Raw genomic sequence first — 26,985 nt, forward strand, 5'->3', positions numbered from 1 at the left:
GCCCTGAAGCATTTGTCTGTTGTGAACAGAAATGGCTTTTTCTTACGAATGTTTAAACCAATTATTCAAACAATTTAAACATTATTCGGGGTGTCAATTTAAAAATGCTAGCGCATTTCATTTGTTATCTCGGAAATCTTTAAAGTCTTGGTGGTAATTGAAATAGTCACCATGATAAGAGGTGGTGTTGAATCATAACTGTGTATTATATAGCGACTGTTATATTGGGAGGAAAATAACAACAGATTCATAACTTTCAGTCAGAAGAATCCATTTTTGGCATTTGTATGGATATATGACTATGCCAGTCCTTTCTGGTGACAATAAAAAGTATATCTTGATTGCATAGCTTTGTAGACTTCATTGGTTACTTAAGAAATAAAAAAAACAAAATCCTTTTGATAAGCACTTCTGCAAAACACTTTTTTTTGTTTGTTTGGTTGGTTTGGGTTTTTTGTTTGTTTTGTTTTGTTTTTTAAGTAAGTGAACTTCTGTGCCGGAAATGGAGTTCAAACAGCCTGCTGAGTAAGCCTAAGTGGAGCAAGTATTGGCGACATGAAATGGAGTGGATGTCATCTACCTTACGTTGCCGTCTCCCTGGTGCTGCTGTTCATCCCCCACATATTTTGTGATCCCCACCCATGAGCTCTTACATTGCCTGGGAGTCCATTTGCTTTTACTTTGAAGGAAAAAGCAAGCAGCTCTTTAGCATGATCCTCTGACATTTTTATCTTTGTTCTGAAACTTACAGATTTCCTAAAATGGGTCTAGACAGTAGTTTAATGTGCTACCATTAAACATAACCTTTTAATTGGCTGAAAAAATGCTTCTGCAACACAGCATTTGGAAGGGTAATGTCAGTGGTGCCTTAGATTTGCCAAGGTTTTTGGAGGCAAATGTCAAAATCTATTGCTTTGAACTAGGACTGTTTCACTGCTAATGAGTTTCCCACGTGGAAACTTCTATGTTCCAATCTCTTCAGTTTAAGTGCAAGAAACTGAGTAAAAAAACTTATCAGTAGATAGCTTTATTTTGCAGATATCTGGAAACTATTTGAATACAGGTTATACAAGGTGAAACCAGATCCAGGTGTTATCTTTGAAGATAGACACTTCTGTGCAAGCAGTGCCGTCTCTTTTTTTTTTCCCCTTCTTTTTTTCTTTTTCTTTTCTCCTTCTTTTCTCCCCCAGTTCCCCTCCTTATTTTGAGTATAAACAAATACAGCTTTTCTATTTTAGGATGAAAAAGTTTGAACATGTGGTGCCAGCCTAGTAACTCCTTCAGAAGTACTCCCGATCTGTACTCCCAACCATGACCTTCCTGTTCATGTGCTCTTGCATTCTGAAGCCTGTTCTATCTTGGCAAAAGAATTAAGAAACAAAACACAAACCTATTCAATATTCTGTTCATTGAACAATGTCCCTTCAGTGCACTGGATGAGTCAGAGGTCTTGTTGAAAAATAAATGTGGTCATGTAGATTTTCCCAGTACTTGCACGCAAGGGACTACATTGGATTGAATGGGCAAGCTAAAGTCTGATATTTTTGAACTCCCATATTTGTCTTTGTAACTTTAGTGTTTGTCTAAACTTGCATTTTGGGCACCCAGACTTTGTATGTTAGTACTGGGTAGCATTGCATATGGTGGGGTTTTTTTGTACTAGACTTCACTGTTATGGCATCAAATACATGAACTTTAGAAAGTTCACAGATGAGTACGGTTTGAAAGGAATTACTTGCCATCTCTTTATTTTAATAGAGATATTCAAAGTGATTAAGTGATTAGTAATCACTTAATAGTGATCACTGTTAAGGAGCTGTGGGGGAAGGCTGGTAGTAATGGAAGAGCTTGAGGAAAACATAACTGTTTGCTGTTAAGCTGAAGAACTTTGGTATTTCATCGGTGGCTGAGGACAGCATAGTCCCTTGCTGCTTCGTATTTCCTCTTGTGCTCTGAGCCGCAGGATGCTATCCTGTATGCTAGCTATGGGACTCAACAGACCTTTCTATGAGCCAGTTCAGATCATTCACTTAAAAGAAAACTAATTCTCCCCACCCATCCCGTTTTGTTTCCTTAAAGTTTTGTTTCCTTAAAGTAAGTTTTGTTTCCTGGGTTAGTCTCACTCAGGTTTTGGAGGGGTCTGAGCGCTGGAGCTGGTGCAGAGTTGTGGCAGAAGCAGTTGTTTGGAGCACACGGCAGGGCAGCAGGTCTGTCTCTTCCAGCTGCAATCCTGCCTTGTGCAGCCGCACCCTTTGCCTACTTGCCAAGGTGAAAAATAGTTATGCTGCCGCACCCCTCCTCAGCCACCCTCTTAATGAACTGAAACAATTTCCAGCACATTTAAATGTCCTTTCAACAACACTTGCATTAATAACAGCACCAAACATGCACACCAAATTTGACATAAGCTCTAGATAAAGCTGTATGGTATGGACATGGGCAAGATGCAAAAGAAGAAGGAGATAGCACATGTATGAGAAAAGAAAAAGGAAAACCTCTTGAATGAGTTGCCTGGCTTTGACATTCATGGCTGTTCTAGTACAGTTACATTTTCTGTGTCCTTTATTGATATTTCCTTGTACAGAGATGTCAAAAGTGAAAATGAGGACCCAGTTACCCTGTAGGAACTAAGGTCTAACAGCTTGCTGGTGCCAAAAGAAGAGAGCTGTTTCAGTTTGTTAACTGAAAAGAAAACTTACCTGGCACAAAGTGAATGGGTCTGGCTGTTTGTTACATTGCCAGGTTAGTGACCGGATTGAGCATACTTTGTGATCACGTGAGCTCTACGGCTGCTGTATGGGAGGGTGCAATGGTTGGGAGTTATATAAGCAGCGCTACGTCTTTCAGCAGCAGTAATCTATTAAATTAGCCTAGGTATGTTGCATGACCAGACTTGGAGAAATTAATCTATTTTCTTTAATCCTATTTTTTAATCCTATTTCCCTTAGTATCCTTTGGCCTTGGCTTGGGAACTTATGTACCTACTAACCTGTCCTCTTCTGTTATGTACCTGCTGACTTTAAGGATCTTCACCTGCGTGTGGCTGCTGTTGAAACTGCAAGTGTATCTTCAGAGAAGGTCTACGATCTTTTGAGACATGATTTTGTAATGCAGACATTGCAGAAGGTTTCCTTCTGCTGATCAGCAGCGGGTAAATGCTCTCCTCTTTCTGACCTGAAGCCAGACTTTCTCTGTATGAGGTTTGTATTGGTGGCTCCGCAAGAAGAAAGCATTGTGGTTTGGAAAAACAAGATCTGACAATACAGAGAATTGTCTAAGTAGTCATCATTCTCTCCAACCTGATTTGGAAAGAACTGTTTCCCAGACTCAAGAAAGTAGGAAACTGGCCCCCAAGAAACCAGAGCCTTAATCTGGTAGGTGGTAATAGCTAGAGCAATTTTATTTTGCATAACTGGAGGCAGGTAAGGTAATAGTGCTCGAACACTAGAAGAATGGATGAGGAGGTATTCTCTATAGTTAAAAATGTTGTCATTCCCAGGTTTAGAGCACAGAAACATCAAAAAATCATCAAAACGTGACCCATTGAGACTGAAAGAAGAATAACTATATCAAGGACAAAGGAATCCCAAGAAATACTGGAGCATAATCGAAATCCCATGTTTCTCAAATAATTTGGGAAAGGCAGAAGTACTTAAAGGAATTCCCTGTTGGGCATAGGGAAGGGACAGAAGATGCTGTATGCCTTTTTCAGCCATAATTGAGAATGTTAAGCCTTGTCCATTGGAGTGAGAAGACTTTAAATCAGGAACTGAGGGCAGTTTGCATGAAAGAGCCCTTGAAAAAGAGGGGAAAATGCTGGTGGAGAAGATCTTTGAACATTGGTGTCCTTTATCTCCAAAGAGATTATCCAGAAGATGGAGCCAGGAGCTTCAGTGTGGTGCATGCAGGGAGAATGAGAGGTAATGGACGTAAAATGAAGCAGGAGGGATCTGGCTGGATATAAGAAGAAGGATTAGGATTGGCCTCTTCACCAGGAGGGTTATCAGAATTCCCAGAGAGGCTGTGCAGTCTCTGTTCTGGTTTTCAAGATCCAGCTGGGTAGGCACCTGAGTAACCCAGTCTGACCTCTTAATTTTCCTGCTTGCAGCAGGAGGTTGGACTAGAGACCTCCTGAGGTCCCTTCCAGCCTGAATTACTCTCCAATTCTATGTTAATTTTTCAGTAGTGCTAGAAGGAGTGGGAAGAGAGGAATTATTTCATGAAGGCTTAGCGTGAGAGATAGAGGAAAAAGACACAGGAAGCTTACAAGGAACCCTCCACAGCTTTGAGAGAACCATTAAATGGGTGATTTGGAAGGAATTAGAATGCAGCAGGTATCACAGGCATCTAGCAGATAATAGATGAGCATATCCTAGCACAGGATGAGGCCTATGTGAATAGGGAAGACTTGAGAATCCAGCTTGTTTGTGTGGACCAAATAGTGAATAGCTACCATGGGGGAATCCCTGAAAAAAATAGAGGTATTGGAGTTAGTGATGTGATAGTAAGAAGCTAGGAAGATTAGAAGACACTATGAATGATTTAAAAAGTAGCTTAATGATACGACTTTAAAAATGGAATTATAAATATGACCACTTCCTGATTAGCAGGATTTTTAGTAGATTTTCCAGTTTTGGCCCAATTATAGAAGCTTTATTTTTCTCAAGCAATTGACAATTGAATACTTTTTAGATTCCATTGGGAGAAGTAAAGGTAAATAGCTAAGTAGCTTGGTAAGGAGATTTAGAGGCAATGTCATCAAATATATGGGCTCAGGATCAAAGGATGTAGGGCAGAATCCATATGCTGTATTCTGGGAAGCAGCAATTGCAAAGAATAGGAAGAAGTGGTGGATAATCAGTTGATGCAGGTTCTCTGTGCAGTGGCATATAACAGTGGTTCTCCAATTTGCGGCATGCCAGAGCTTAGCCGGACTGGTTCTATACTGGTAAGTTTAGGTATTGCCAAATTGTGCTGTCAAGACTGGAAGCTTTGAATAAGTTAGATGTCCAAGTGGCTTCAGATGGAATCAAATGGGTCCCACTTGATATCTGTAGTTTGATGTCAGTGGCAGTGCTATTAAAATCATTTGCACAAGAGGAGGAAATGATTGTGAGAGAATAGGGGTGAGAGATGCAAGGAGCTGAATGTCCTGCAGGAGAGCTCTGTCAGTTTTCTCAATGTACAGCTACAGAAGGTTTGGGACCCATCAGCCAAGACGGGTGATGTTCACGCTGCATGTGTTGGTGCAGCTCTTGAATAGGTTATAGCAGCTTTCTGAAGTAATGTTGTGTTCATCTGCTACTGGGAATCTCTTTGCTTCTGCTGCCTGAAAGCTGGGAAAGATGGAGGGGACTCAAAGAAATGGGAGAATAAGTTAAGGAATTGGGCTTGGTAGTTCTGCATTGACTGAGTTTATTCAGGAGGCTAGTTAGTGCTTACATGAAAAACAAAGGTGATAGGGGCTCTCAAAGCTATCACAGAGGAAATGGTAAGAAAAAATGGCTGGAAACATAACCTTAAATGGAAAGTAAGCGCGCATTTTTTAGTGGTAGGAAATACTGGAGCGACATTTCTGTTATTAGAGTATTTGAAATCAGGGTGTGCTATATTTGTAAAGATGCTGTTGTTCAAGTATAACTATTGAACTTGCAATTGAAATCCAGTGCAACTTTTAAAGGTCTGCATTAGGAAGAGTATGTAACTAGATATACCTTCTGTATGGTGTTGACTAATACTGAGAACCTAGCGAAGGACCCATGGATCAATAATAAAAAGTTACATATCTGTTTTTGCTTAGGGATGGGGAGAAGGTCTTGTAAGCTAAGGAGTGTATTCTTGTCTTAATGATCAAATCCCTCATTTTGGGGTAGTTCTTATTAAACTCAAGTTCAATACAAGTTGGTTTTGTTAATCTTTGACATATCAAGGTGTAAAAGCAGGTCACCAGTCATAACCCCAGCACTTAAATATGCTGTGTTTGTGTGAGTTGGTAACTCTTGAATAGCAAACATAAGATTACAGCAGAGTAAAATTTTTGATAGATGAAATTAGCTTGAACTTTGGTTTTTTTTTCTTTTCTAGATTAGTCTTTTAGCTGCCATTCACATTCCAACCAAGTGAGTCTGATCTGTTAATTTGAGCAGATATATAAAATGCGTGAATACTTAGAGAAAAGTATTTGCTAGATTCCCTGTGAAGTCAATAACTTCTCCCTAGAAGCAGCAATACTTTCAAAGTTTACACTGAGAAAAATTTTCAAGGTGATACTGCTGATGTAGTTCTTGATGTCAGTCACTTACATATATATCAAGGTTTTTGTGGAGTGTGAGAGTAACAGAGAAAGGAAGGAACAAACAGTTGCATGGGCTTAAGTAGACTGTAATCAGATAAACATGCCGGTTTATTGTGGGTTTTTTCCCCCCAGTTTTGGTTTCCTGGCTGACTAATTGAGTTGCCTGTCCATTCCTTACTCTTTCTACATTACTTTATTTTTGCAATTTAATGCACTCATCTGCAGCTTCTGAAAGGGGATTAGATTCCACTGAACATGTTTCTCTAATAAAGAAATAGCTCAAACCAAAGAAAAAACACAGAATAGTTCACTTGAATCAGACTTTGCACACCATATGAGTAGCAAATGTTCATTCAGGCATAGCCAAGTAGTTAGGCGGGTTGATGAGGTAAACTGCCTGAAGTCTCGGTGTTCTTTGCCTTGTCATTCTGAAGTCTATGCATTAGTAGATTTGAATTATAAAATAAAGGTAAAAAAACTTTCAATTTTATTAATGTAAAGGCTGGGCTATACTTGTTGTTAAATTAAATAACAAAGTTACCAGAGTTGTTAAAATAAAAACCAGGTGAAATTGGCCGACCTGTTCCTCCTATTACCAAGTAAATGTTAGGTTTCGGTTAGTCCTAAATAAGGAAGTAGGTCTTCACTCAATAACTAAGACAGAATTTAGCAGCTAAGCCCATGGCAGTCCTTGAAAATATGTTGGGGTAAAATGACGGCTAAAAAACCTGATTGGGCCAATTTATTCCAACAAAGTCCTCAGTGCTGTTCGTGGGGGATTGCTGACCCCTTCTGCTGGCTCTGCTGGTCACTTCTAAGTGAACTGTCTGAAAGCAAATTTGGCAGGAAAAAGTTCTTTTCAGCAGGTGGTGTGTTCAGTGTATGCTACGGTTTGAGTAGTGATACAATCCTAGTCAGATGTAGATTTTTAAATTATTTCAGAAATGAAAGAAATGGACTTCTGAACAGACAAGACAAAAAGTGTGTATAGTTGAGGAACTTTTCTGGTAAATATTAATCAGGAACCAAATTAAGTTTTATTCTAAGCTTTTTTCCTCAGTTTTTGAATATTCAGTTTTCCATACAAAAGAATGTTACAGAGTGCAATCAATTTGACAACAGATATATTTTGGTAATGTTAAATGGGTTTAGTAGATTCAGCAATGTTATTTCTCCTGCCTAATTGATGGTGACACTCATCGGAAAGGAGATTTATTGCTGTAGTGGTGCTTCTAGATTCCGTTCCACGAGTCTCTTTGAACATCTTTTACATCATTGTTACGCTGGTAACTAAGGATATTTTACTGCAAAAGAGTATTTTTCAGACACATTGCAGCCTTTGATTATGGGTATCGCTGCATGTGAAATTCTGGAAATGTGATTTTTTGTTTTGTTTTGTTACTGGAGTTGTTTCACTTTTTCTCCCTAACATACTTTGTCCTTTTTTAGCAGTCACTTAAAAAAGTTTCTTGTGTTCAATACGTAATGTAAGAAAAATGATGCGTTTCACTACTTCGGTTTTAATAAACCTTCTTTCATAGAAAGTACTGCTAGTTAGCCATTGCCTCAGCAACAGCATGGTAGCGGTGTGTTCCGTTCAACCTCAAACAGGGTGCTAGTTGTGGGCTTGAGCATCTAAGACTATAGACGCTGAATTTGGCTTTCCTTTGGCTCTTTCTAACAAGGTAAATGAGGAAAAAGTGCAGCTGGCCGAAATGACAACCTTTTGTTCTTGCTGTTCAGGGGGAGCTTCAGTTAATCAGAAAATAGACGTCTGAATGTTCTTCTAAGGAAGATTTGTCAAGTTAAGGATATGAAAACATGTGGAAAGAAATCAGCATCTTCCTTTTGAGGAACTAGTTTTCTTAGTATTGGTAGCGAACTGATGGCTCCTGTCTGGTCATTAAGTAGGAATGGCTGAGCCGAGCAGACGGGGAGGCGTGCAGGAGTGAAGCAGTCCACTTGTCCATAACCAGCAGCGACGGGAGGCTGGGGTGGGGTGGGATGGGATGGTCTTGGTCCTTGATAACTGCCTTCTATGCAGAAAGTTGGCGTGAGATGATTGGTTTAATTTTTGAGAGCACTCACAGTTGCTGACTTTGAACAGATATATGGCGGGTGCTGTGTGATAAGCTTGACTGATAAAGCACTGCTCTCGTGTGTGAGTAATCAAGAAAGGCCTTTACAGGCTGTGTTCTTGCACTTTTCAAGTTGCAGATTCAGGAAAATACTTTGCTGATCATTTATAGACTCCTAACCTCAGCTAGATACTTAATAAGCAGTGTTGCAACTGGAATATTTCTAGTAAATAAGTTTAGCCATCATAGGGACCCATGCTGGGGCTTCCCGAGCTTGTAAACACTGAAGTGTTCTGGTCGTAATAGGGATTGGTGGCGTTTTTTTCTCCTGCCATGAGAGGTTTTTTGTGTGCACCAGCTGGCTTGTTTTTCTGCATGCTTCCGTGAATAATTCATCTGGTTTCTTTTTTTTCAGTTTTTCAGTGTAGTTTATAATTTTGTAGTTCATCCAGGAACTCTGAATCACTTAATCTGTTTCTTCGTGATCACATCAGATGATGTGTGTGGATCCAATATAAAGTCTTAGTGAGGTCTAATTTCCTAGAAAAGTTATATTGTATCATGTTATTTTGTGGCTTTACCATGGATACTGATGAAGATTTTTCTTTAATATATACTACCTTTTTATTTTAAAAAGTCAAAATGTCTGCATTCATAGTAAAACTTGGCCCAGTAGCCACCCCCACTCCGCCCCAGTTATTTCAAGATCAGCTTTAAATCTCTTTTGTCCTTTCCTCTAAAAGCATGGTTTGGCAATGCATGGGAGGGTGTGGTAATAATGTGTCAGGAAACTAATCAAACCTGAAACCAAGACCTGGAAACCTATTGAAAAAGTTTCATGGTTTACAAATTGAAATAACTTGAGTTCTGTATGGTCTAGATACTGCAGGTTACGTGACTTCTCTTTGTATGTTTTAAATGTATTCTGTGAATTTTGAGTATTGTGTTGTGATTTGTGTGTTTTGGGATTTTCTGGTGGGTTTTTAAAAGATTTTTCGTGGTCTAGTTAATGAGTTGGATCTTCCCATAGTCACGGATTTCTGAATCAGGCTGCTTCAGTCTTTAGTATTGTGCATCGTGCCTAAACAGAATCTTTGCTGTGATCTGTTGGGCTTTGTGGTTGCTACTAAAGTATGACTACGAGCTTTTTGCAACTAGTAAATATGAAATGCTCGGTTGCTTGTAAAACATCTGCAGCTGATGTAACTTCTTGGGTGTTAGTGGAGAGAGAAAAAAAAAATCAGTGTCACTGACATCCAAAAAGCACACCATAAAAATAAACTTCATACAAGATTTAGAAGTTTAATACTCTGAAATATCTTCATCTTGCTCATTAATCACTGTGCCTGACGTAATGAGTGTGTGGAGGATGTGAAAGGGAAAAAAAAACAGGCTGCTGGATCAGAAAGGGAGTTACAACAGCAAAACAGCTTCAAACAGCATTAAATGCTGCACGTCTCTTTTATTTTTACACACACATTCTTCGAGGCGAGGGATGACTTCGTGATACAAGGCATTTATTACCAAGTTAAATATGAGTTTTGTTTTGTGATTGGCTGTCTTAACTGAATTATACAGAGAAAATTCTATCTAACCAATAATTTTCTTCTCTTCACAGCGTTATTGGAGACGCATGTGTATTAAAGTTGTTGCAAAAAGTACTGTAGAAAGTTTTTTTTCTTTATGGTCCCCCATTTCTATATCTGGTTGTTTCTGTATTTGCATGTTTGGGGGCAGTTTTCAGGGAGTCTTTTGTGGTAACCACTGAATAGAGTTTGGTCTGAGACTGCTCCTGGTCGTTAAGGCAGTAGCAATTGTCAGTGCAGCCAAGTGAAGGGAAGTGTCTTTGTACCTAGCAGCAAAGCATCTTCTCCCTCCCTCCCCACTGCATGCTTTAGGTTAAAATGACTTTGTTCGGACAATTATTTCTAGCCTAATTCATTACGATAGCTGATTGTCACATGCCAGGCATAATTATTCTACTTTCATATTGTATCCCTGATGCATCTAGGAAGTGACAGGCAAAAAGTCTGAATATTCTCATCTCTGCAGTACACTGAGATTTTGGTTATTTTGAAATACCATTTTCTTAATAGTGTTTAAAAGGGGGACACGTTGCATGCATACAACATCCTTTCAAAAGCTTTTCATTTCTGTATTTTACCAAAATAATTTTCAGCTATGTCAGAAACTATATTTTTAGCTCAAATTTTAAAATATACTGTTCGTTGATCTGCCCGACCACTCCTAGTCTGTTTTTTTCAACTTCTTTTGTTGGCTTTTGTGGGAAGCAGACAGTACATTCCCTATGTACCGGATGATTTCCACCACTCTCCCCCATGCATATAGCTTTCCTCAGCTTGTTAAAGGGGATGGCAACATTCATGATATACATAATAATGAGATATGAAAGCTGTATCTGGTTTGATAAATTTTGTTTCTAACCTCTGGGTGAAGAGTCTAATCAACTTTACAAAACATATCAATTGAGTGTTTCAAAACCACTTTTTCTACTTTAAAATGCCTGATGTTTGGGGGTATTATATTTTGAAGCTTGTATCAGAATTTAACACGAGCTTAATGAAGGTGGTTCTTCATTTTTCCTTCTGGTGCAATAGTAGATAAGAGTATGTTTCATTGAAAGGAAACATCTCAGCTTATCTAAAACAGGACTAGTTTTTAAATAATTATAAGAGCCGGAGCCAGGGTCAGACTGGTATACCTACATGTATGTATAGCTGGCATCTGTCAATCTGTTTCTGTATTCGACAGAGAGCCCTAATGAGATAGAAAGGAAGTGGTAGAGTGTGAGCTTTTCCTGTCTCCCTGGAGTGAGCTTAAGGATTTACTGAAGCAGTATAAGAACAATTCATTAATTGGGCTAACTGAGCCTGGAAACTTGCCAGGTTGCTTTTGTGATCCACTTATTTAAGCTTCTTTTACCCTGTCAAATGCCGACTACTGGCAGATGAAGCAAATAACGGCTTAAAGCCAGGCAGCTCAGTATTTAAAAAGGAGCAGCTCTCTTGTCTTTCAACGTACACGCACAATTTACAAGTGTGGATTTGTGCAGAACAGAATAACCTGGAATGCGTAGACTTTTCTTATCCTCGCTGTACTGCATACTTTATTCACCTTGGCTTTTTTTTAGTTTGTAAAATGTAAGTGGTGCCTCTGTCTAGCAACTGCTTTGAAACTTCGAGGTGAAATGTTGGTATAGAAGTGTGTTGGAATAGAATTTTCTAATTCTAACTTATTAGTTTCTAATTCTAACTAATTTAGTTTTGCTTTGCCAATAGTAAAACTCCGAATGGTTTGATCAGACTAAATTTAGGCCAAGATAAAGCACACTTAGCAATTAATAGTATTGTAAACTAGATAGTCCAGTTGTGCACAAAGTGGAAAACTTAGTCATTAAGATACATGCGATTAGCTAGTCAATATTTGTCTAACTTCTAGAACTTGATATTTCAGTGATTTCATTGTGTATGCAAAGGTTTAAAGAAACTGTACATTTAAGTAGTTGTGTATCTCCACATTACTATTTTTACATGGAGACAAGGTTGTACTTTGATAATTTAAATTCTGTCAGAGGGATGAAAGTCCTGCTGCAAATTAGGAATTACTAATCACATACATTTTCAGTGAAGTTGTGCTAAACTTCTAGTACTGCTTAAAAGGCATTTTGATGCTCTCAGGGTGTTTAAAATAGGATCTTCGAAATAGAATGTCTTACAGGTTAGTCAAACGCATCGCCATATGGCATGATCAGATGTCACTTACTCAGATTTGTATGATATGAAAGATTATAATCAAGATATTTTCACACTTCACTGAGCTCATCATATGCAAACTAAATTAAGGCATCAATCGATAGCCCTTGCTTCAGCAAACAGCAATGATTCAGGATAAAGGACTGCTGTTTGAATGTTTTGCAAACTTATAGATGTAAGGAAGTGTTCTTTTCTAGATATTAAAGGTAAAGCTTCAACCACTTCTCATGCTGCTACAGTTTTCTATGCTTTTCAAAGACAATGTGAACATAAACTTCACTATGGCTGAAATACTGTGTTATAGAATGAGTCTTGGAACGTATGGAGTCTTGGAGTATGTTGTATAGAGGAGAAGGAAAATGAGACTTTTCACTAGAAATTGCATGCCAGAATGGGCTTCAGGTTACATGATAAGTTAAAAGTGCTTCTTTATAGCTGTGATTGCAAAGCATGAGTTTTATAGAAGGGCAAACAATTGGAAACAGATGTACTTACCACTCTTAACCAAAAAAACCCCAAACCACTGAGTTTAGCAGTATAACTAATCTGTATACAGTCACTTATTTCAGTATAAAGTTCAGTAATGATGGAGATACATCTTGTAATACAATTTTAGAAAAAGAATCAAAGGTTAAGATTGAAACTGGAAAAATATGAGTAGCTAAAAATGTAGAACCAAGACTACTTAATAGACTACTTATTTACAGACAGTTGTGAGATGTCCTGCTGGTTTATCAACATGCTGTTGATTAATAATTCAGCTATTAGGGAAAGAATTCAGTGGTAAACTTCTATTTTGCCCAGGAAAATATGGTGGTTCCTGAGCTGGCAGGAAAAAAAAAAAAATCCCACCATGGTTTACAGAAGAGCTGTGTTGATGTGGATCCAGTTTGGAACCAGTTTGTTTAATAAGTGCACCAATTTCTGGATAGGGTAAGGGATAGTTATGGAATTTTTTTTTTTTTTTTTGTCACCCAAAACACTTTGATTATCAGATTTAAACAGCACAGACCTACCAGAGACCATATCTCAGGGATGGCAGCAAGTGTTGGCTTCTGCATAGTTTGGAGGTCCAAAACCCATTCTTTGATTGCAAGTAATGATTTTCATCCTCTAGTTCCTTTATCACCTGTTGATCAGTTTGGCTTTTGCCTGATGTATACAAAAAAGTGTGGTATCTGGGAGAAGAATGTGTAGCAGGTAATCAAAGCTTGTAATGGGCAGTAGTAGTAGGTTTGGGAGAGTTGTTCTGGTGTTTAGATTTAAGTGATGATTAAAACTTTAGCGTTAATAAGAATGATTGTGAACTGTCACTCAGCAGAATCTGTTGATGGCACACCTGTGTGCAGCCCAGCTTGAAGCTCATGGCTGGTGTATATGGAGGAAATACATCTGTAAACCATTTTCAGTTTTCTTAAGAGTATTTAATTTCTCCAAGTTTTTCTTAGCCTTCCCCTTCCTTTCCAATATTTCTACAGTTTGTCTTTAGGGGTTTGTATTTTGATCTTTGGTTCATCTTCAGGGTCTTTCCTCAAGGTCATATTTCAACCCTGAACTACCTGCAGCTGTCAGATTCCATGTTCATGTGAGACATGTCTGCAGCCTTGGAAGGGAACATGTCTTTCCAAATGTTTGCTAAGTCAAGCCTTTAAGCGTATTTAAACAGTGATGTAAGCTGTATGATGATCTTCTGGAAAAGTCCACAAAACTTTATGTGCATAGTAAAGTTTTGGTGGTGAGTTTGTTTTGGGTTTGTTTGGTTCCCCCTCCCCAAGCCAGTAAGACCTCTGTCAACTTTGTCAGCTCTGCCCTTTAATCCTGGTGAGGACTGTGACCTCCCAATGTCTCTGGCTTTCCCTGGATAGTATGGCACTTCTTACCCATGTGGTAAGTACTCATGCACATGAGAACATAATCTTATAACTCTCATCCACAAGTTTAGCAATCCCAGAGTGAAGGCTTAACAGAAAATTTCTTCTTCACTGCTATTGCTGCAGTGGGCTTGGCTACATGGGGGCTCGTCCATCAACCCCTTTATCAGGGGTTGCAATTGTGCTGGTTTCACCTTCTTCGAAAGAAAATACTAGACTTTGGAAACACCCTCATAATATTTTATTTTGAGGCTTTAATTTCAGTTAAGCGGCAACCTTGGTGGGCATTTTTATGACTTGGTCTTTGTTTTGGTATCAGGTGTTAACAGGAGAATAGCTGTTTGGTGAAGTACTGACCTTGCCTTTTTGCTGCTTTTGAATGCCACAACACGAAGATGCCCTGTGATGCACGGCCCTGCCTGCTGAGGGAGTTCAGCACCCAGGAGAACTCCTACTCCTCTTCCTCAAGGCCCTGTTTGTGACTACAGGTTAAGGCATAAATACAACCATCCTGCTGTATCTCGGCGCCACACCCTATTCTTTCTCAGGGTATCAGCAACTGGTATTGGCTGCCAGAGTGCTGTAACAAATGACGTACTTTGGAGTTCAGAAGCTGGGTAACAAGGGATGTGTGACATTGATTGAGATGTATCGTATATGACTGAGAGAACATATCTGACTTACCATGATGACTCAGTATTCATTTCAGGAATTACATGTGGCTGCTGCTGTTCATCTCCCCCTTGATGAACAGCTTTATCCTACTGTCATGCTCTCTCCATTTTCAGTCTTTTACATATTGATTACTATCAGCAAGGGCTTTCTGAAGCCTGCTGATCTACTGTAAATGCATCTTGCTGAAAAGATAAATGTTGTGTTCCTAGGACTGTGGATTTTTTTTTCAATCTCTGCTTACTGCAGTTGTCAGAGCTATGTTTGAGAGAACAGCATCCTTGAGATCCTGTAATAGGAATTGTTCAGATGGTTTTGTCATCCTTATTACAAGTTAGATGCACTTAGGTATTATGCATACTAAATGCATACTAGGTACTACTTGCCTGTATTGATTTCAAGCCTTTGAGTAGTAAGCATCCGTAAGAAACTTTCTCCCTGTTGATATTGGGTATGATTTCTCATTGGCAGTCTCTGAGGCTGTATGAGGAATGCTTAAGCTTACAATGCATATGCATAGTATGAATCAGAAGCTCGTGATCTCTGTCGTCTTCATGCTCAAATAGATGTAGTTTCAGAGCTGTGCCCTGTTAGCATGGGAGACAAACCATCCATTGGTGGTTCTGTTATGTCATGGTTTAACCCCAGCCAGCAAATAAACCCCATGCAGCTGCTCGCTCACCGCCCCCCCCCCCTCCAGTGGGATGGGGGAGAGAATCGGGAGGGCACAAGTAGGAAAACTCCCAGGTTGAGATAAAAACAGTTTAATAATTGAAATAAAACGAAGTAGAACATAAGAATAACAATGAGAACAACAACAATAGCAGAATATACAAAGCAGGCGATGCACACCTGCTCACTGACCATGTGTCACAAACGGGGGGTGGGACCCCCCACCCACCCCTGGTTTTTATACTGAGCATGATGTCACCTGGTATAGAATACCCCATTGGCCAGCTGGGTCAACCACCCCGGCTGTGCTCACCCCTCCCCCAGAGCTTCCCCTGCACGTGGCAGGGCATGGGAGGCTGAAAAGAGTAAACAAAAGTCTCCCCGCTGCAAGCATCAATCTCATACCAAACCCAAAAGACAGCACACCCCCCAAGCTGGGAAGAAAGTTAACTCTGTCCCAGCCGGAACCAGGACATGTTATCATCAGACTTTGTATCGGTGAGGTCTCTTCTCTTCCTATGTGTTTCCATTATCAGCAATTTCCTCGGGACTGGTTGGCACATTATTTACTCTGGAGGACAGATAACATGAGAAACGGAGCCATTACTTCTGCTGGCTGCATGGTTCAATGTTCCTCAGCACCATCTTTTGGTTCCCCAGCTGTTACACCAAGTGTTACTGGCTTTCCTTATTGTTGACTCTTATCATAATGCTTAGAAATGCCTTGATTATTTTTGCTTTCACAGTGGACAAAAATCACAGATGTCGGAGTAGTTATTTCTTTCACAGTTTGTTTTTCTTGTTTCCGACTTTGAAGTAAGTCAAAATCGTGTAACAATGCAGTGTTCCTTTTATAATACTTTTAGGGTGATGCAAAATAAAGCTTGGCGAGTTGTTTCACTTAAAAATATTTACCAACGTGTCTAAGAGGTAGAATTAGAAATGATAACTGCTGAATTGATTCTTCCAGTTCCACCAACCCTTCAAATACAGCGACAACCTGTCTCCAGGAATACTGGAGATTCACTTTAAATTTTTCCACAGGTGACTTCTGAGTTATGTTTTAGACTGGCAACTTGCCTGCCTTTTCAAACCATCCAAGAACCACCTCTTCAGGCAGAAGCCAGTATTCACACCCTTGACTTTCACTGTATACTGAAAGAACAGGCAAAGGTTTCTGCAGTGATTTGTCAATAGTTGATATACCTGGGATTGTGGCTGTGCTCACCAGTGGCCAAACAGTGGAATCCTTAAAGGTTTCATCTTGCAGACCTAATAACATCTTATTCTTTTCATCCATGTTTAATGCTCAGTCATCTCATTTAGAAATGTCTCTGTCCTCGACTTCTGCAAACTGGCGACCTGGAGCCATTTCCTTATCTTTAGCAAGTACTAGGCTCTCACAGAGCCATCCTCAGCTGTATGGTACGAGCAGTCATCTTGCGGAGAGTGTTTACACGATGGACCCTTGAGATCTATTGCCAGCACAGTGTGGTGCGTGGTTTGTTATAGCTCCTCCCAGTGAGAATTTAAGTGCAAACCGCTGATTAGGGACAGGAGAAGTCCCTCACTTCATAGCAAGCTCACCTTTCCATGAGCTGTTCAGTGTCTGTCTGCATCTTGCTCATCTTCCCTTCTCCATCAGAAGCCTTCAGGGACTCCTCAGTGCAGGGATACAAAGCTACAAAGGATCTGGAACAGCACTGGATGTGCTCTGCTGTGTGTGTTCATGCACTGAAGAGGAGAGGCTGCTGCACTTGTGGGTGTTCTTTTCTGGTGGTGATCAAGGAAATAATGTTCTCTGTTAGGCACACTGTATTTATTTATGAACTACATAGCTCAAATATGCCCAATTTCTAATTAAAAAAAAAACTTTTTCTAAGCATTGTTATCCAATGGGTAGAGCTACCATAAAATACTTGAGATTACAAAGTCAGGATTTTGCAGTGTGAAGATTTTGCAATGTGATGAGGCATGGCAGCTGTATCTAGGCAGTAAAGCATGTGCTTGTTTCCTATTCTTGTGGTTTTTTGAAGAGCATTGAAGCACCTAATCAGTGTTCACCACCTACTTTTCAGAATTGAAAATAAACTAGCTGAAATTTTTGAACCCAGCAAGTGAATAATCAATGAAAAATAATTCATGAAAACCCAATAAATGCAGGTGATTTTATTTAGTTAACATGGCATTAAGATTCTGTTAGCTATAGTGCTAACATTGTGAAATAAAACCAAGCCTGGGTAGATTTGGGGTAACTGCATGACAGATTCTTTGTGCACTAATTAAGAAAATAATTTTTCTTAGATCATTTTAAGAAATGCCAACACTTTCATCTCTGTCTAGATTAATTTTCCTGGAGCTCTGACATATTGTTAAATATGTCAAATATTCCAGGCAGAGAACTAACAGCTCGGCCCAGTGTCTAGCTTTATCCAGGCATCCCAGCTGGTTTGCTGAGACTGAGGAACCTCATATTGCTTTTGTGTAATCTAATAACCAGGGAGAAAGTGAGGCTAAATGACAGCAGCTGTGGCCCCGACATACCAGATGTGGCTAAGCAGCTCTTTTTGGAAGAGGTGAGGGATTACAAAGAACCCCAAATGATGGGTTAATCCCACTGAGGCTCTGAGGGTGAGGGGGTGGGGAGCAACTGTCAGGAGGAATCCACCCCCAAGCTTTTGAGAAAGGAACAAAGAAAATCTTTGCTAGGCAGCAAAGTCTGACTTGCCAGTGGGGCTACAAAAGTCTACAGAGATGCTTTTGACTTTGGACTTTTCTTAAGCTGATTTAAGGAAAATTTTTCAAGTCGGTGTTCCAGTAAAATCAAAGAATTTCCAAATGCAGTGAGAAGCCAAAGTTTGAGATATTCTGGTTTAAATGAGACTTTACTTTCAACCCTATCTTTTGATCTGCTGCTTCCATGGCATACCTCTTCAATTGGGTGATACCTGGCAAGGTGGCTGATCTGTGCAGAGATTTGATTTAAGGATTACTTGAATCATTTATGGAGCTCTGAAAATTACTGTCCTCGCTGAAGTTAAGGTATGGCAAATTTGTGTTTCGTACAGCATTTGTCACTTAAAGAATTTGCTGAGATTGCTTTAGTATTCCAAATTATTTATGTTTTAAGATAAATTGTTCTTCCTGCTCGTGCTTCTTGACTTTTTTCCCTCCCTCCCCCCCATAACTGAAAATGATGCATCTTTTTTGGTAACCTTTTTCTTTCTTTGTAGAAATGACTTACTTAAAGCGTGTAATTTGTCATTTTGATCAGCTATTCCTAGGCACACAAATCTGCTTGGGCATTTGTGTGTTTTGTTTTGTTTTGATTTCATTCCTATTTTGATATAATTATATAACATACATATATATAAAAATTATATTTCTATATATTTCTTCTGCTAAAAAATTTTCTGCTCAAGAAAAATGATAACCAAAGCATTTTTGTCTTGTGTCCAAATTTTATATGAAATATTTACACAGGTTTATGAGTAAAAACTAACAGATTCTGTTTGGTTGTAGTTTGAAATACCTGCAATGTTTGAAGCACTCCAGGATTTGCATGGTTTTTTCTTATCTGTTTTGAACAGTATCTTCAAGCTCTCATTGCTTGTTTTGGCATACTGTCAGTAACTTTAAATGATGCATATTCACTTAATTGCAGGAGGATGGTAGAATGAAGTGACTTTATTTCTGTTAGCAGTGTCTGTTAGCAGTGTCCTCTGATGTAGGACGGAGGTGGATGTTTGAGGAAATGTGTTTAGAGCATGTACTGCTATGGACAATATTAAATAAAAAACCAAAACCAACCCTTATGTATTAAGGCAAATATCAGAGAAAAATTTTAAAATAGAGAGTAAGAACTTTTCTGCATAACATCTGACTGAGGAAAAGGGGTTCTTGCTTCTGCATACTCGTCTGGATGAATTAAAAAATGACTGTTACTAGTAACATATAATCTTATATATAATTTTATAGCCTCATTTCCAAAGGGGATGAATCCCATGTGAATCATACTCTGTCTTTCTCTGGATTGCCCTCATACCTCTTGATTCTGCTGGCTGCCTGCAGAAAACTTTGGTAAGGATAAAGACAGATACCCAGCAAAGTCCCCGGTCTGGGACATGTCAGGTTTTACTGCACACCTGACAACTGAGGTCAGAGAGTCCTTAGAAACAGCATGATGTAGTATTCTTGCAGTTCTGTGAAATACAAGACCTAAATCCATTCACGCAACAAGCATGCTACTCTTATCGTTTCCAGACTTCAAGTTTTGATTCCTTGTGTGAATAGGATGGAGAAAAAGTTTCAGGTTTGGCAGAAAGCAAATGCCCAGAGGTAGGCTGTTTTAGATAATCCATATATATGTAATTCATGCCTTTTTTTTTTTTTCTTCCTTCTCCGTAGTTTGATACACTCTTTCACCAATATGTTGCTGGAAGAATGTGCTTGAAGCAAAGATCTAAATGTAAAATTTTATTTTTGTGCCCTAATTAAAGTCGAGATAATTATCTGCCTACATTTCTAAAATTCACCTTCTACTGGAGTATGTTTTCAAAAAAAACGTCAGATATTTTTAATATCTTTAATCTTGGTTATATTTCATGCTGTTGTGATGCATTTGCTAAGTATGAAGGGATAAAAGTCCACTGTGTTAGTGGAACTGTGTGGTACCTCACCATCTAAGCAAGTGTGAGTTTTGGGAGCTGGGAGTGGTTTTAAGTTGAAATCACTGTTTTCAAGTCTGTGCTGAGATCTAGAATATGGACAAAGCTTGTAAAATTTTGTTGGTGTTTGGATTTTTTTATTTTTATACTAAGCTTGCTGCTGGTTTTGCATGAAGCCACCTTGTTCTTTTCGTAGAATTATGGAAGTACAGATTCTGAAATGTCTCAAAAAACTTTTTTTGGGTTTCTGTAGAAGCTTTCCTTTTATTCTGGTCTGCGTGAAAAGACATCACGTTTTACCAATGGATTCTGCAATATAGGTTTAAAACAGGCTATCAGATGACAACTGTGAATAAAAACTAGTGCTAGAAGGAGATTATCACCTCCTAGAATTTGAAAGCGGAGACTGATGTGCTGCACAGTGCAGAGTGGACAACATGGTCTACAGGTTGAAAAGCACTACAAAGGTGTGCCAGAGGATGTTCTCTCAAGCCCTGGTATATTGAGCATTTCTGATGCCCCAGAAGGGTGCAGAGCCAGGCTCATCAGCTTCATTGGCTTCTGCTACGCTGCAAATCTTTTGTGCTGTGTTCTGCATTATGGTAAATATCTCTAGAACCAGGTTCAACATGGGTGCTGCAGACAAAAACACTATTCTTCTGTTGTATACCTCCAAGACACTAATTTTCATATGTGCACAGATAGTGCTGCATGGGTGGTATGTATATGGCCATGAGTTTCTCTGACATGCCCAGGTCTTTGTTGCTAATGTGACTGATTCAAAGTTAGCGAGTTTAATCCTAGGTATCACAAAATTGAGAAGGTTTATTTAAAAACTGTTCAAAACAATATGAATTTTTCTTCGTTTCTTTAGGAGACATCACTCAGAAAGGATACGAAAAGAAACGAGCAAAGCTGTTAGCACGGTACATACCATTAATTCAAGGTAAGAGACCTCATATAAGTTACACCTTTTGTGCTAAATCTGTGAAAATCTGTAATGGAGAAGTTCTCACTAAATAGAATAGCTGAATTAATAGTGTTTGATTGACATGGCATCTAACCAGTGGAAAATGGCTATTATAGAGAAGTGCAGAACAAAAAAGTCTGAAATGTTTTTTTTAACATTTTATGTGAAATGTTAAATGGTAACATTTTTGTCAGCAACCTTTAGTTTGACAACTGCATCCAAGACTTTAAGATAACTTTAAAAATGAGTGAAGTTATTCCTGAAAGCAAACTGGCCAGTTTCATTGAATGAAAATACTCACTAGTCGTCACTCTCATTCTTTAGTGTGCTTTTTTTGCACATGCCCTCTGCGTCGCTCCCCTCCCCCCTGCCGAGTTTCTTCAAAATACTGACTTTTTACTATAAACTATTACTTCTTAAGCTGGTTATTATCAGACTTTATCTTCAATGGCCAAAAGCTAAATGCCCAACTTCTTTTTTTTATTTTTATACTAGGACACTTAAATCACTCGGGGTTAATGCTGTTGGGCTGCCATTGAGCTTTAGTCTTGCATAATAATCCTAGACCAATTCTTCCATAGCTTGAGAGATTCCGGTTGAGATAAGGGAGAATGAGAAGACAACCGAGATGAGTGGAACCAATAATGAGACACTGTAAATAGATGAGAGAAAAAGAATAACACGTATTATTTTACAATGTTAGCGTTATGCTTTCAGATCAGAGAACAGGGATTAATGTGATTTTGGTCCTGTTTTGGTTCTGATATTTACAGAAGTTACTGATTTGAAGGAGGAATGGGCATCTCAGGCCAGTTTTGTGCAAATTGACTAGATGATAGTCTCTTTTGCTTTGGAAATCTTGATGTATTGACCCCTGTGGTTCTTCGTAGCAGGATAGACAAAAGTTTTTTTTCTCATGAGTTCTGCTGTTTGCTGAGTTGTGGTGTTTTAGAAAAAGTTTTACGGTGTGTATTTGGCGTTGAACAGTTAGAACATGATCTAGTGTTTCATCATTGGGTTTCTTAGCACAGGTTTGTTGTGTTTGGGTTTCTCTTTTTTTGTTTTTAAGAACAGCTGTAGCTTTTCCCTTAGCAAATTTATAATACCCTGTAGACCACACAGGACCTAACTCATGTCTATAAAATGGCTCATTCTTTGAATAGAAGCAGTTTGGATTTTTTGATAAATATTGCAGTCAGGAGCAAGCTCTAGCTTCACCTGCCACAGCTTCTCCTCCTTACCATTTTTCTCTAAGGAACTGTCTCACTTTTCTGTTCAAAATACCCTGTCCTCCAACTCAGCTTAGTTAAAGATTTTGAGACCAGGCTAAGTATGGATTTTGGCTGAGGATTAACAGTTAAGAGAAATGTTCTGTCAGTGAACTTTGTCTACTAGAAAGTCATGTCTTTGGATTTCTGTCTCTTGTTTTAATCTCTCATAACCGTTGATTTACTCTGCCTTCTCTCCTTTCTATTGATAGTGATTTTTTTATTTTTTAATTTTTTTCCCTCTCAACCCTTAAACCGAAAGGCTTTTTGCACAAATTGTTCAAGTTCTGAGCTCTCAAGTGTAGCTTAGGAAAGTACAGGGCTTTGTCTTCCATGCTTTTTTGAGTAAGTTTTAAAGCTGTGTGTAAAGTGTAAAGCATCTTTGTTCCCCTTTTCTGCATGAATACTGGCCCCATGTCATATTCTAACTCTTGGGCTCTTAGAAGCAACACTGACTCCTGTGCATGGTTTCTGGGGTGTTAACGCTAATTAAATTCAGTTGTCTGCTCTAGAAGCCTGCTGTGATATCTGTATAATTTCCAAAGGTGTTTTGTAATATCCTATTTAGGTAACCTATATCATATTCAGGAACTCACTCAGCTGAAGCGGTATATGAAACTACAGAATTGACTTGTTAGACAGCTTTGGAAGAAAAAAATGAGTAGGTAAAATATGTTATTGGCACTTTTTTAGAATTGTTTTCACTGAAGCTTGTCTTTCAAACTTGAGGTGGTCAGGAGTGTTTCTTTCAGGAGAAGCAACTTCATATAATCTAGGTTAACACCTTAACATCCTGGACAATAATTTTAAGAAAGCATGTCCTAAGGAGATGGCAGTGCAATTCAGCGGTCTCCTAGTTTGTCTGTGACCTGATAGTAGGCTCAACTAAGAATCCTGGGTCCCTTTAGATTTCCAGCTGCTTAAAAATTTCTCCTTGTTCAGCCAGGTTTTCCCTAATCATCTTAAGGAGTGGTCGAAAATTAGCTGATCCTATGGTTTGTCCTACTTGCTTGATACCACATTTTCTAAGAAATACCGGATTACCCGATTTGTCTACCACTTCTGCCTAGTTTTGCATTAAGATGACAGGAATCTAGATTTAACATGCTAAAAAGAGAGTTAGCAGGCTGTCTGCCTCTGAGCACAAAGAATGATACTCTGGCAAAAAGACGAAGTTTGCTTAAAATCCTAAGCTAACTACTTATTTCCGTTTCCTGACATATGTTCCATTAACCCAGTTCTCGCTTGGAATTTTGTTAATTGGCACAGCTTCAGCATGGCTCATATTAATGTGTAGGAGTCCCAGTGGCTTTGAGCCTGCGGTAATTTTTTATCATTAACAATTTGATTGCAGGATTTTTTTGTAATATCCTTTGCTCGGTAGCATTCCTGATAGGATTCGTTAGGTTTCCCATTATCCATTAAGTTTTTGCACACTGATGGATGCCAGCATTTTAGATTTGAAGAGTTCTTAGTCTGTGATTTGGCCATCCCTAGGATCAATAACTTGTGTCTTTCTAAACCTCATTTGGTCATCATTTCTTTTCCAAGTATATGCATTGTCGTCTGTTCTCTGTTGGTCTATGAGGTAAAGACTGCTGACCAGTTTATTTTATTTCATGTTCTTCAGTACTTATTTGAATTTCACAAAACCTGATGTCTTCCTCATAGTGCATCAATACCTAGCTCTACTTGTTTTGTTACGAACCTTTAGCTGATAGTACAATTCTGCTGATTTGTAAGGTTTTTAACAAAATGTAGGGTGGGCCGTGAAAGTACTGAGTAAGAAATAGAATTCCTGGTGAGAGGCAGGAAAGTAGAAATAGGAGTAATGGGAAAATTGTTTGAAACAAAACGTTTTGATTAGTGTACGTTTATGAAATATTAAATTATTAGAGAACTTGAGATAGGACTGCACGTTGATGTGGTACTTGTAAAGAAGGAAAAAGTGGTGGCACTGTGGAACAAGATGGCTTACATTGAAAGGAGAGGGTGACCGTCTGCGAATCTGCTGTAGGTTCTCCAACTTAGACTTGAATGTGGACAGGGTTTTCTACGATTTTGGGGTAAGTGATTCTTCTGCCTTGTTAGAAATTGGAAACATATCTGTAATCATAGCGATCAGATTGGGTAGTTGATGGGATCTTTTTTCAACAAATATTTATGAATCAACAAGTTGTATGATCTTTGTGTCTTAAAGCATACTCACATACTCGTAAGATTTGAGTTCTGGACATTTAACTTTTCATGTTATACCTCATCAGCTGCCACGTAAAAACTAATCGTATGAGAACTGCTCTTCCAATGCCATGTAAAATGGATTGGATTAAGTTTCTACTGCACTATGTAGCTGAATCTGTGGGGAACCAAATCATTACACCGACAACGTTAAATGTAACCCCACAGAGGGCTTAGTGAATAGAAAAAGACAGAAGTGGCTGCAAAGCATATTTTCAATTAACAGTAAAATTAAGTAGAGCATGTTAATATTCAGGAGTCGCGTTCCTGTAGGCACTGTTTTGCATTCTAAAATTCTAAACCTGCAGTTATGAAGAGCTGACGGAAATGTTAGATTTCACTTAGGAACCATAAAACTATGTAGTTACAGGGAAATACTAATTAAAATGTGTAATCTTTCACTAATCCAACCAAAATGCACTGTGCAAAAGTAAAAACAAGTGTTGAGTAATAGCAAGCCTTAACAGTAATCAGTCAGTAATCAACCTCTGCTCCCAAATTTCAGATAAAACTCTGAGGAAGTAATTAATTTTATCTGTAGGCAACCTGGCATGCTGCTAGGTGAAGCTTCTGAGTGATGGATAACATCAGACACATTGCAAAAACACATTTTGAATGTGGATAGAGCTTGAGTGTAAAAAGATTCAGAAAAAACATGATAAAATGAGCAGTGTTTACAGTGAAATTTGGTAACTTGCATCCTGGAGTGTACTGTCCTGATGGGGAGCAAATGCTGTACTCCCTTCTCCCTTTTTTTTCCTTGTAGCCAATGTTCATTGTCATTTTTCTGCTGAATTTCAGGAAACTTTTGATGGTTAAAGGAACTGTTTCTTTCTAGAATCACTTCATATTACCACACGTGGGATATATCTCAGAATGAGAAACAATAGCAGGGACAATGGCAACTCCAAAAGCCTCATTATAAGCAATCTTGGTGCTGTGCTTGGGAGAGCAGGTAACTTCTACCTGTGAAGTTACATTTGTCATTGGAGCATTAAAAATTCATGTCAGGTAGTGGAATGTCATGAGCTGATTGTTGAATGTGAAATAACTAAAATTTCTTCTCTGCACTGAAATGTGATATGTTGGTAACTGTAGATTTCTTTTTAGTGCTTGCCATTCCATTACCTGAATTCTGGTGATACTTCAGACACTTGAAACCATTTCAAACCTATTTTAACCAAAGGGGAAGATGAAATAACGAACCTCAGAGGTTCTGACAGCAACCAGTCGGTCACTTGAAGGTAGTCTGCATTCCCTTTTGTTAGATAGGAATTACCCTGGAACCATCCTTTGCTACTGTGGTAATATCCTGCTCACCTGCCAGCTGTTTCTTTAAAAAAAGAAAATATTTTCTGTAGTTTTAAAAGCTTGGCCAGTGTAACTGTTTTATTTATATTTATAGAAAAATATAGACTTTATATATTTTATATATATTATATATAAAAATAAATAAATTCTGTATATTATAAATATTACCTAGATAAAACAGCTACACTTTTATGTTTTTATATATATAAAATATAGACTACATACAAAAATATAAATAAAACAGCTACGCTGTTTTATATATAATATTTATAATATATATTTTATATATAATAATAATAATAACAACAATAGCTATATAGCACTATATATATTTATTTTTTATTTGCCTGTATTTTACTTGTTTTCTTCCTAGCTTTTGAATGTTTCAGGAGTCAGATTTTCCTGGTCTAAATATGCTTTCAGTTGAGAAAACTTAATGCTAGCATTTGAGGTCAGCTGTCACATTGTAGATTAGTTGTCAGATGCCAGTGGGATCAGACCAGTGCCTTAAGCACCTGTATTCCGTCGAGGCACACTTTCCATGCTGGTACTGGATTTGCAGATGTGCTCATTGATAAACTCGGAGACTTCTTCCTAGCCAAGGCACCCCAGTGTCATCAGGGCTTGAATGCCCTGTATTCCTGGGGAACAAAAGATGTGTGTAAGCTTTTCTTTCCCTGTTTTTGCCATTTGTGTGAACAATAAGAATAAATTCCAAGATTAGTCTCTGAGAAAGTCCAAGACAGATCTTGGTGTGGTAGCTAGAACCAACCTGGGAGAGCTCTGCTGGGAAAAGAAAAAGAAATTTTCAGAGGTTGTCTTGGGCAACGTAAGTGGTTTTTAAAAGTACTTAAATATACTTCAAATGTACTTAAGTACTTAAAAAAGAAATTGTTTGTCAGAAGAACCTGCTAGGACCTGGTGATCTTGAAGATGCAAGAACACTTCCAAGCCAAAACAGAAGAAACGAGATAAAATCAAACATGAAAAATACATTGCTTGATCTCCATCTAATCCTGAGATGGTGGAAAAGACCTCTGTTGGTTTGAAGGTAATTTCTTCAGCTTGAGGCCGTACTTCTGCAGTCAGTAGTGGAGCTGCACTGAATCATCCAATAATATAGACTTGTTCTGCATCAGCGACATGATTGTAATTAGCCACAGCACATAA

The 26,985-nt window shown here is 38.6% G+C and overlaps 1 protein-coding gene across 3 annotated transcripts in view; it reads left to right on the forward strand.

The window, feature by feature from the left end:
* DIP2A (disco interacting protein 2 homolog A) overlaps positions 1 to 26,985 on the forward strand; it is a 139,559-nt gene that overhangs the window by 19,926 nt on the left and 92,648 nt on the right. For all 3 annotated transcript variants that reach the window (XR_012674179.1, XM_075153873.1, XM_075153870.1), the window contains exon 2: positions 20,903 to 20,974. Coding sequence is in view for 2 of the 3 variants with exons in the window: in XM_075153873.1 (XP_075009974.1) it covers positions 20,903 to 20,974 (72 nt within the window). In the remaining variant the exon portion in view is untranslated. The remainder of the gene's footprint in view (positions 1 to 20,902; positions 20,975 to 26,985) is intronic.

The sequence above is a fragment of the Calonectris borealis genome, chromosome 6 (assembly GCF_964195595.1).
Source record: "Calonectris borealis chromosome 6, bCalBor7.hap1.2, whole genome shotgun sequence".
Classification (NCBI taxonomy): domain Eukaryota; kingdom Metazoa; phylum Chordata; class Aves; order Procellariiformes; family Procellariidae; genus Calonectris; species Calonectris borealis.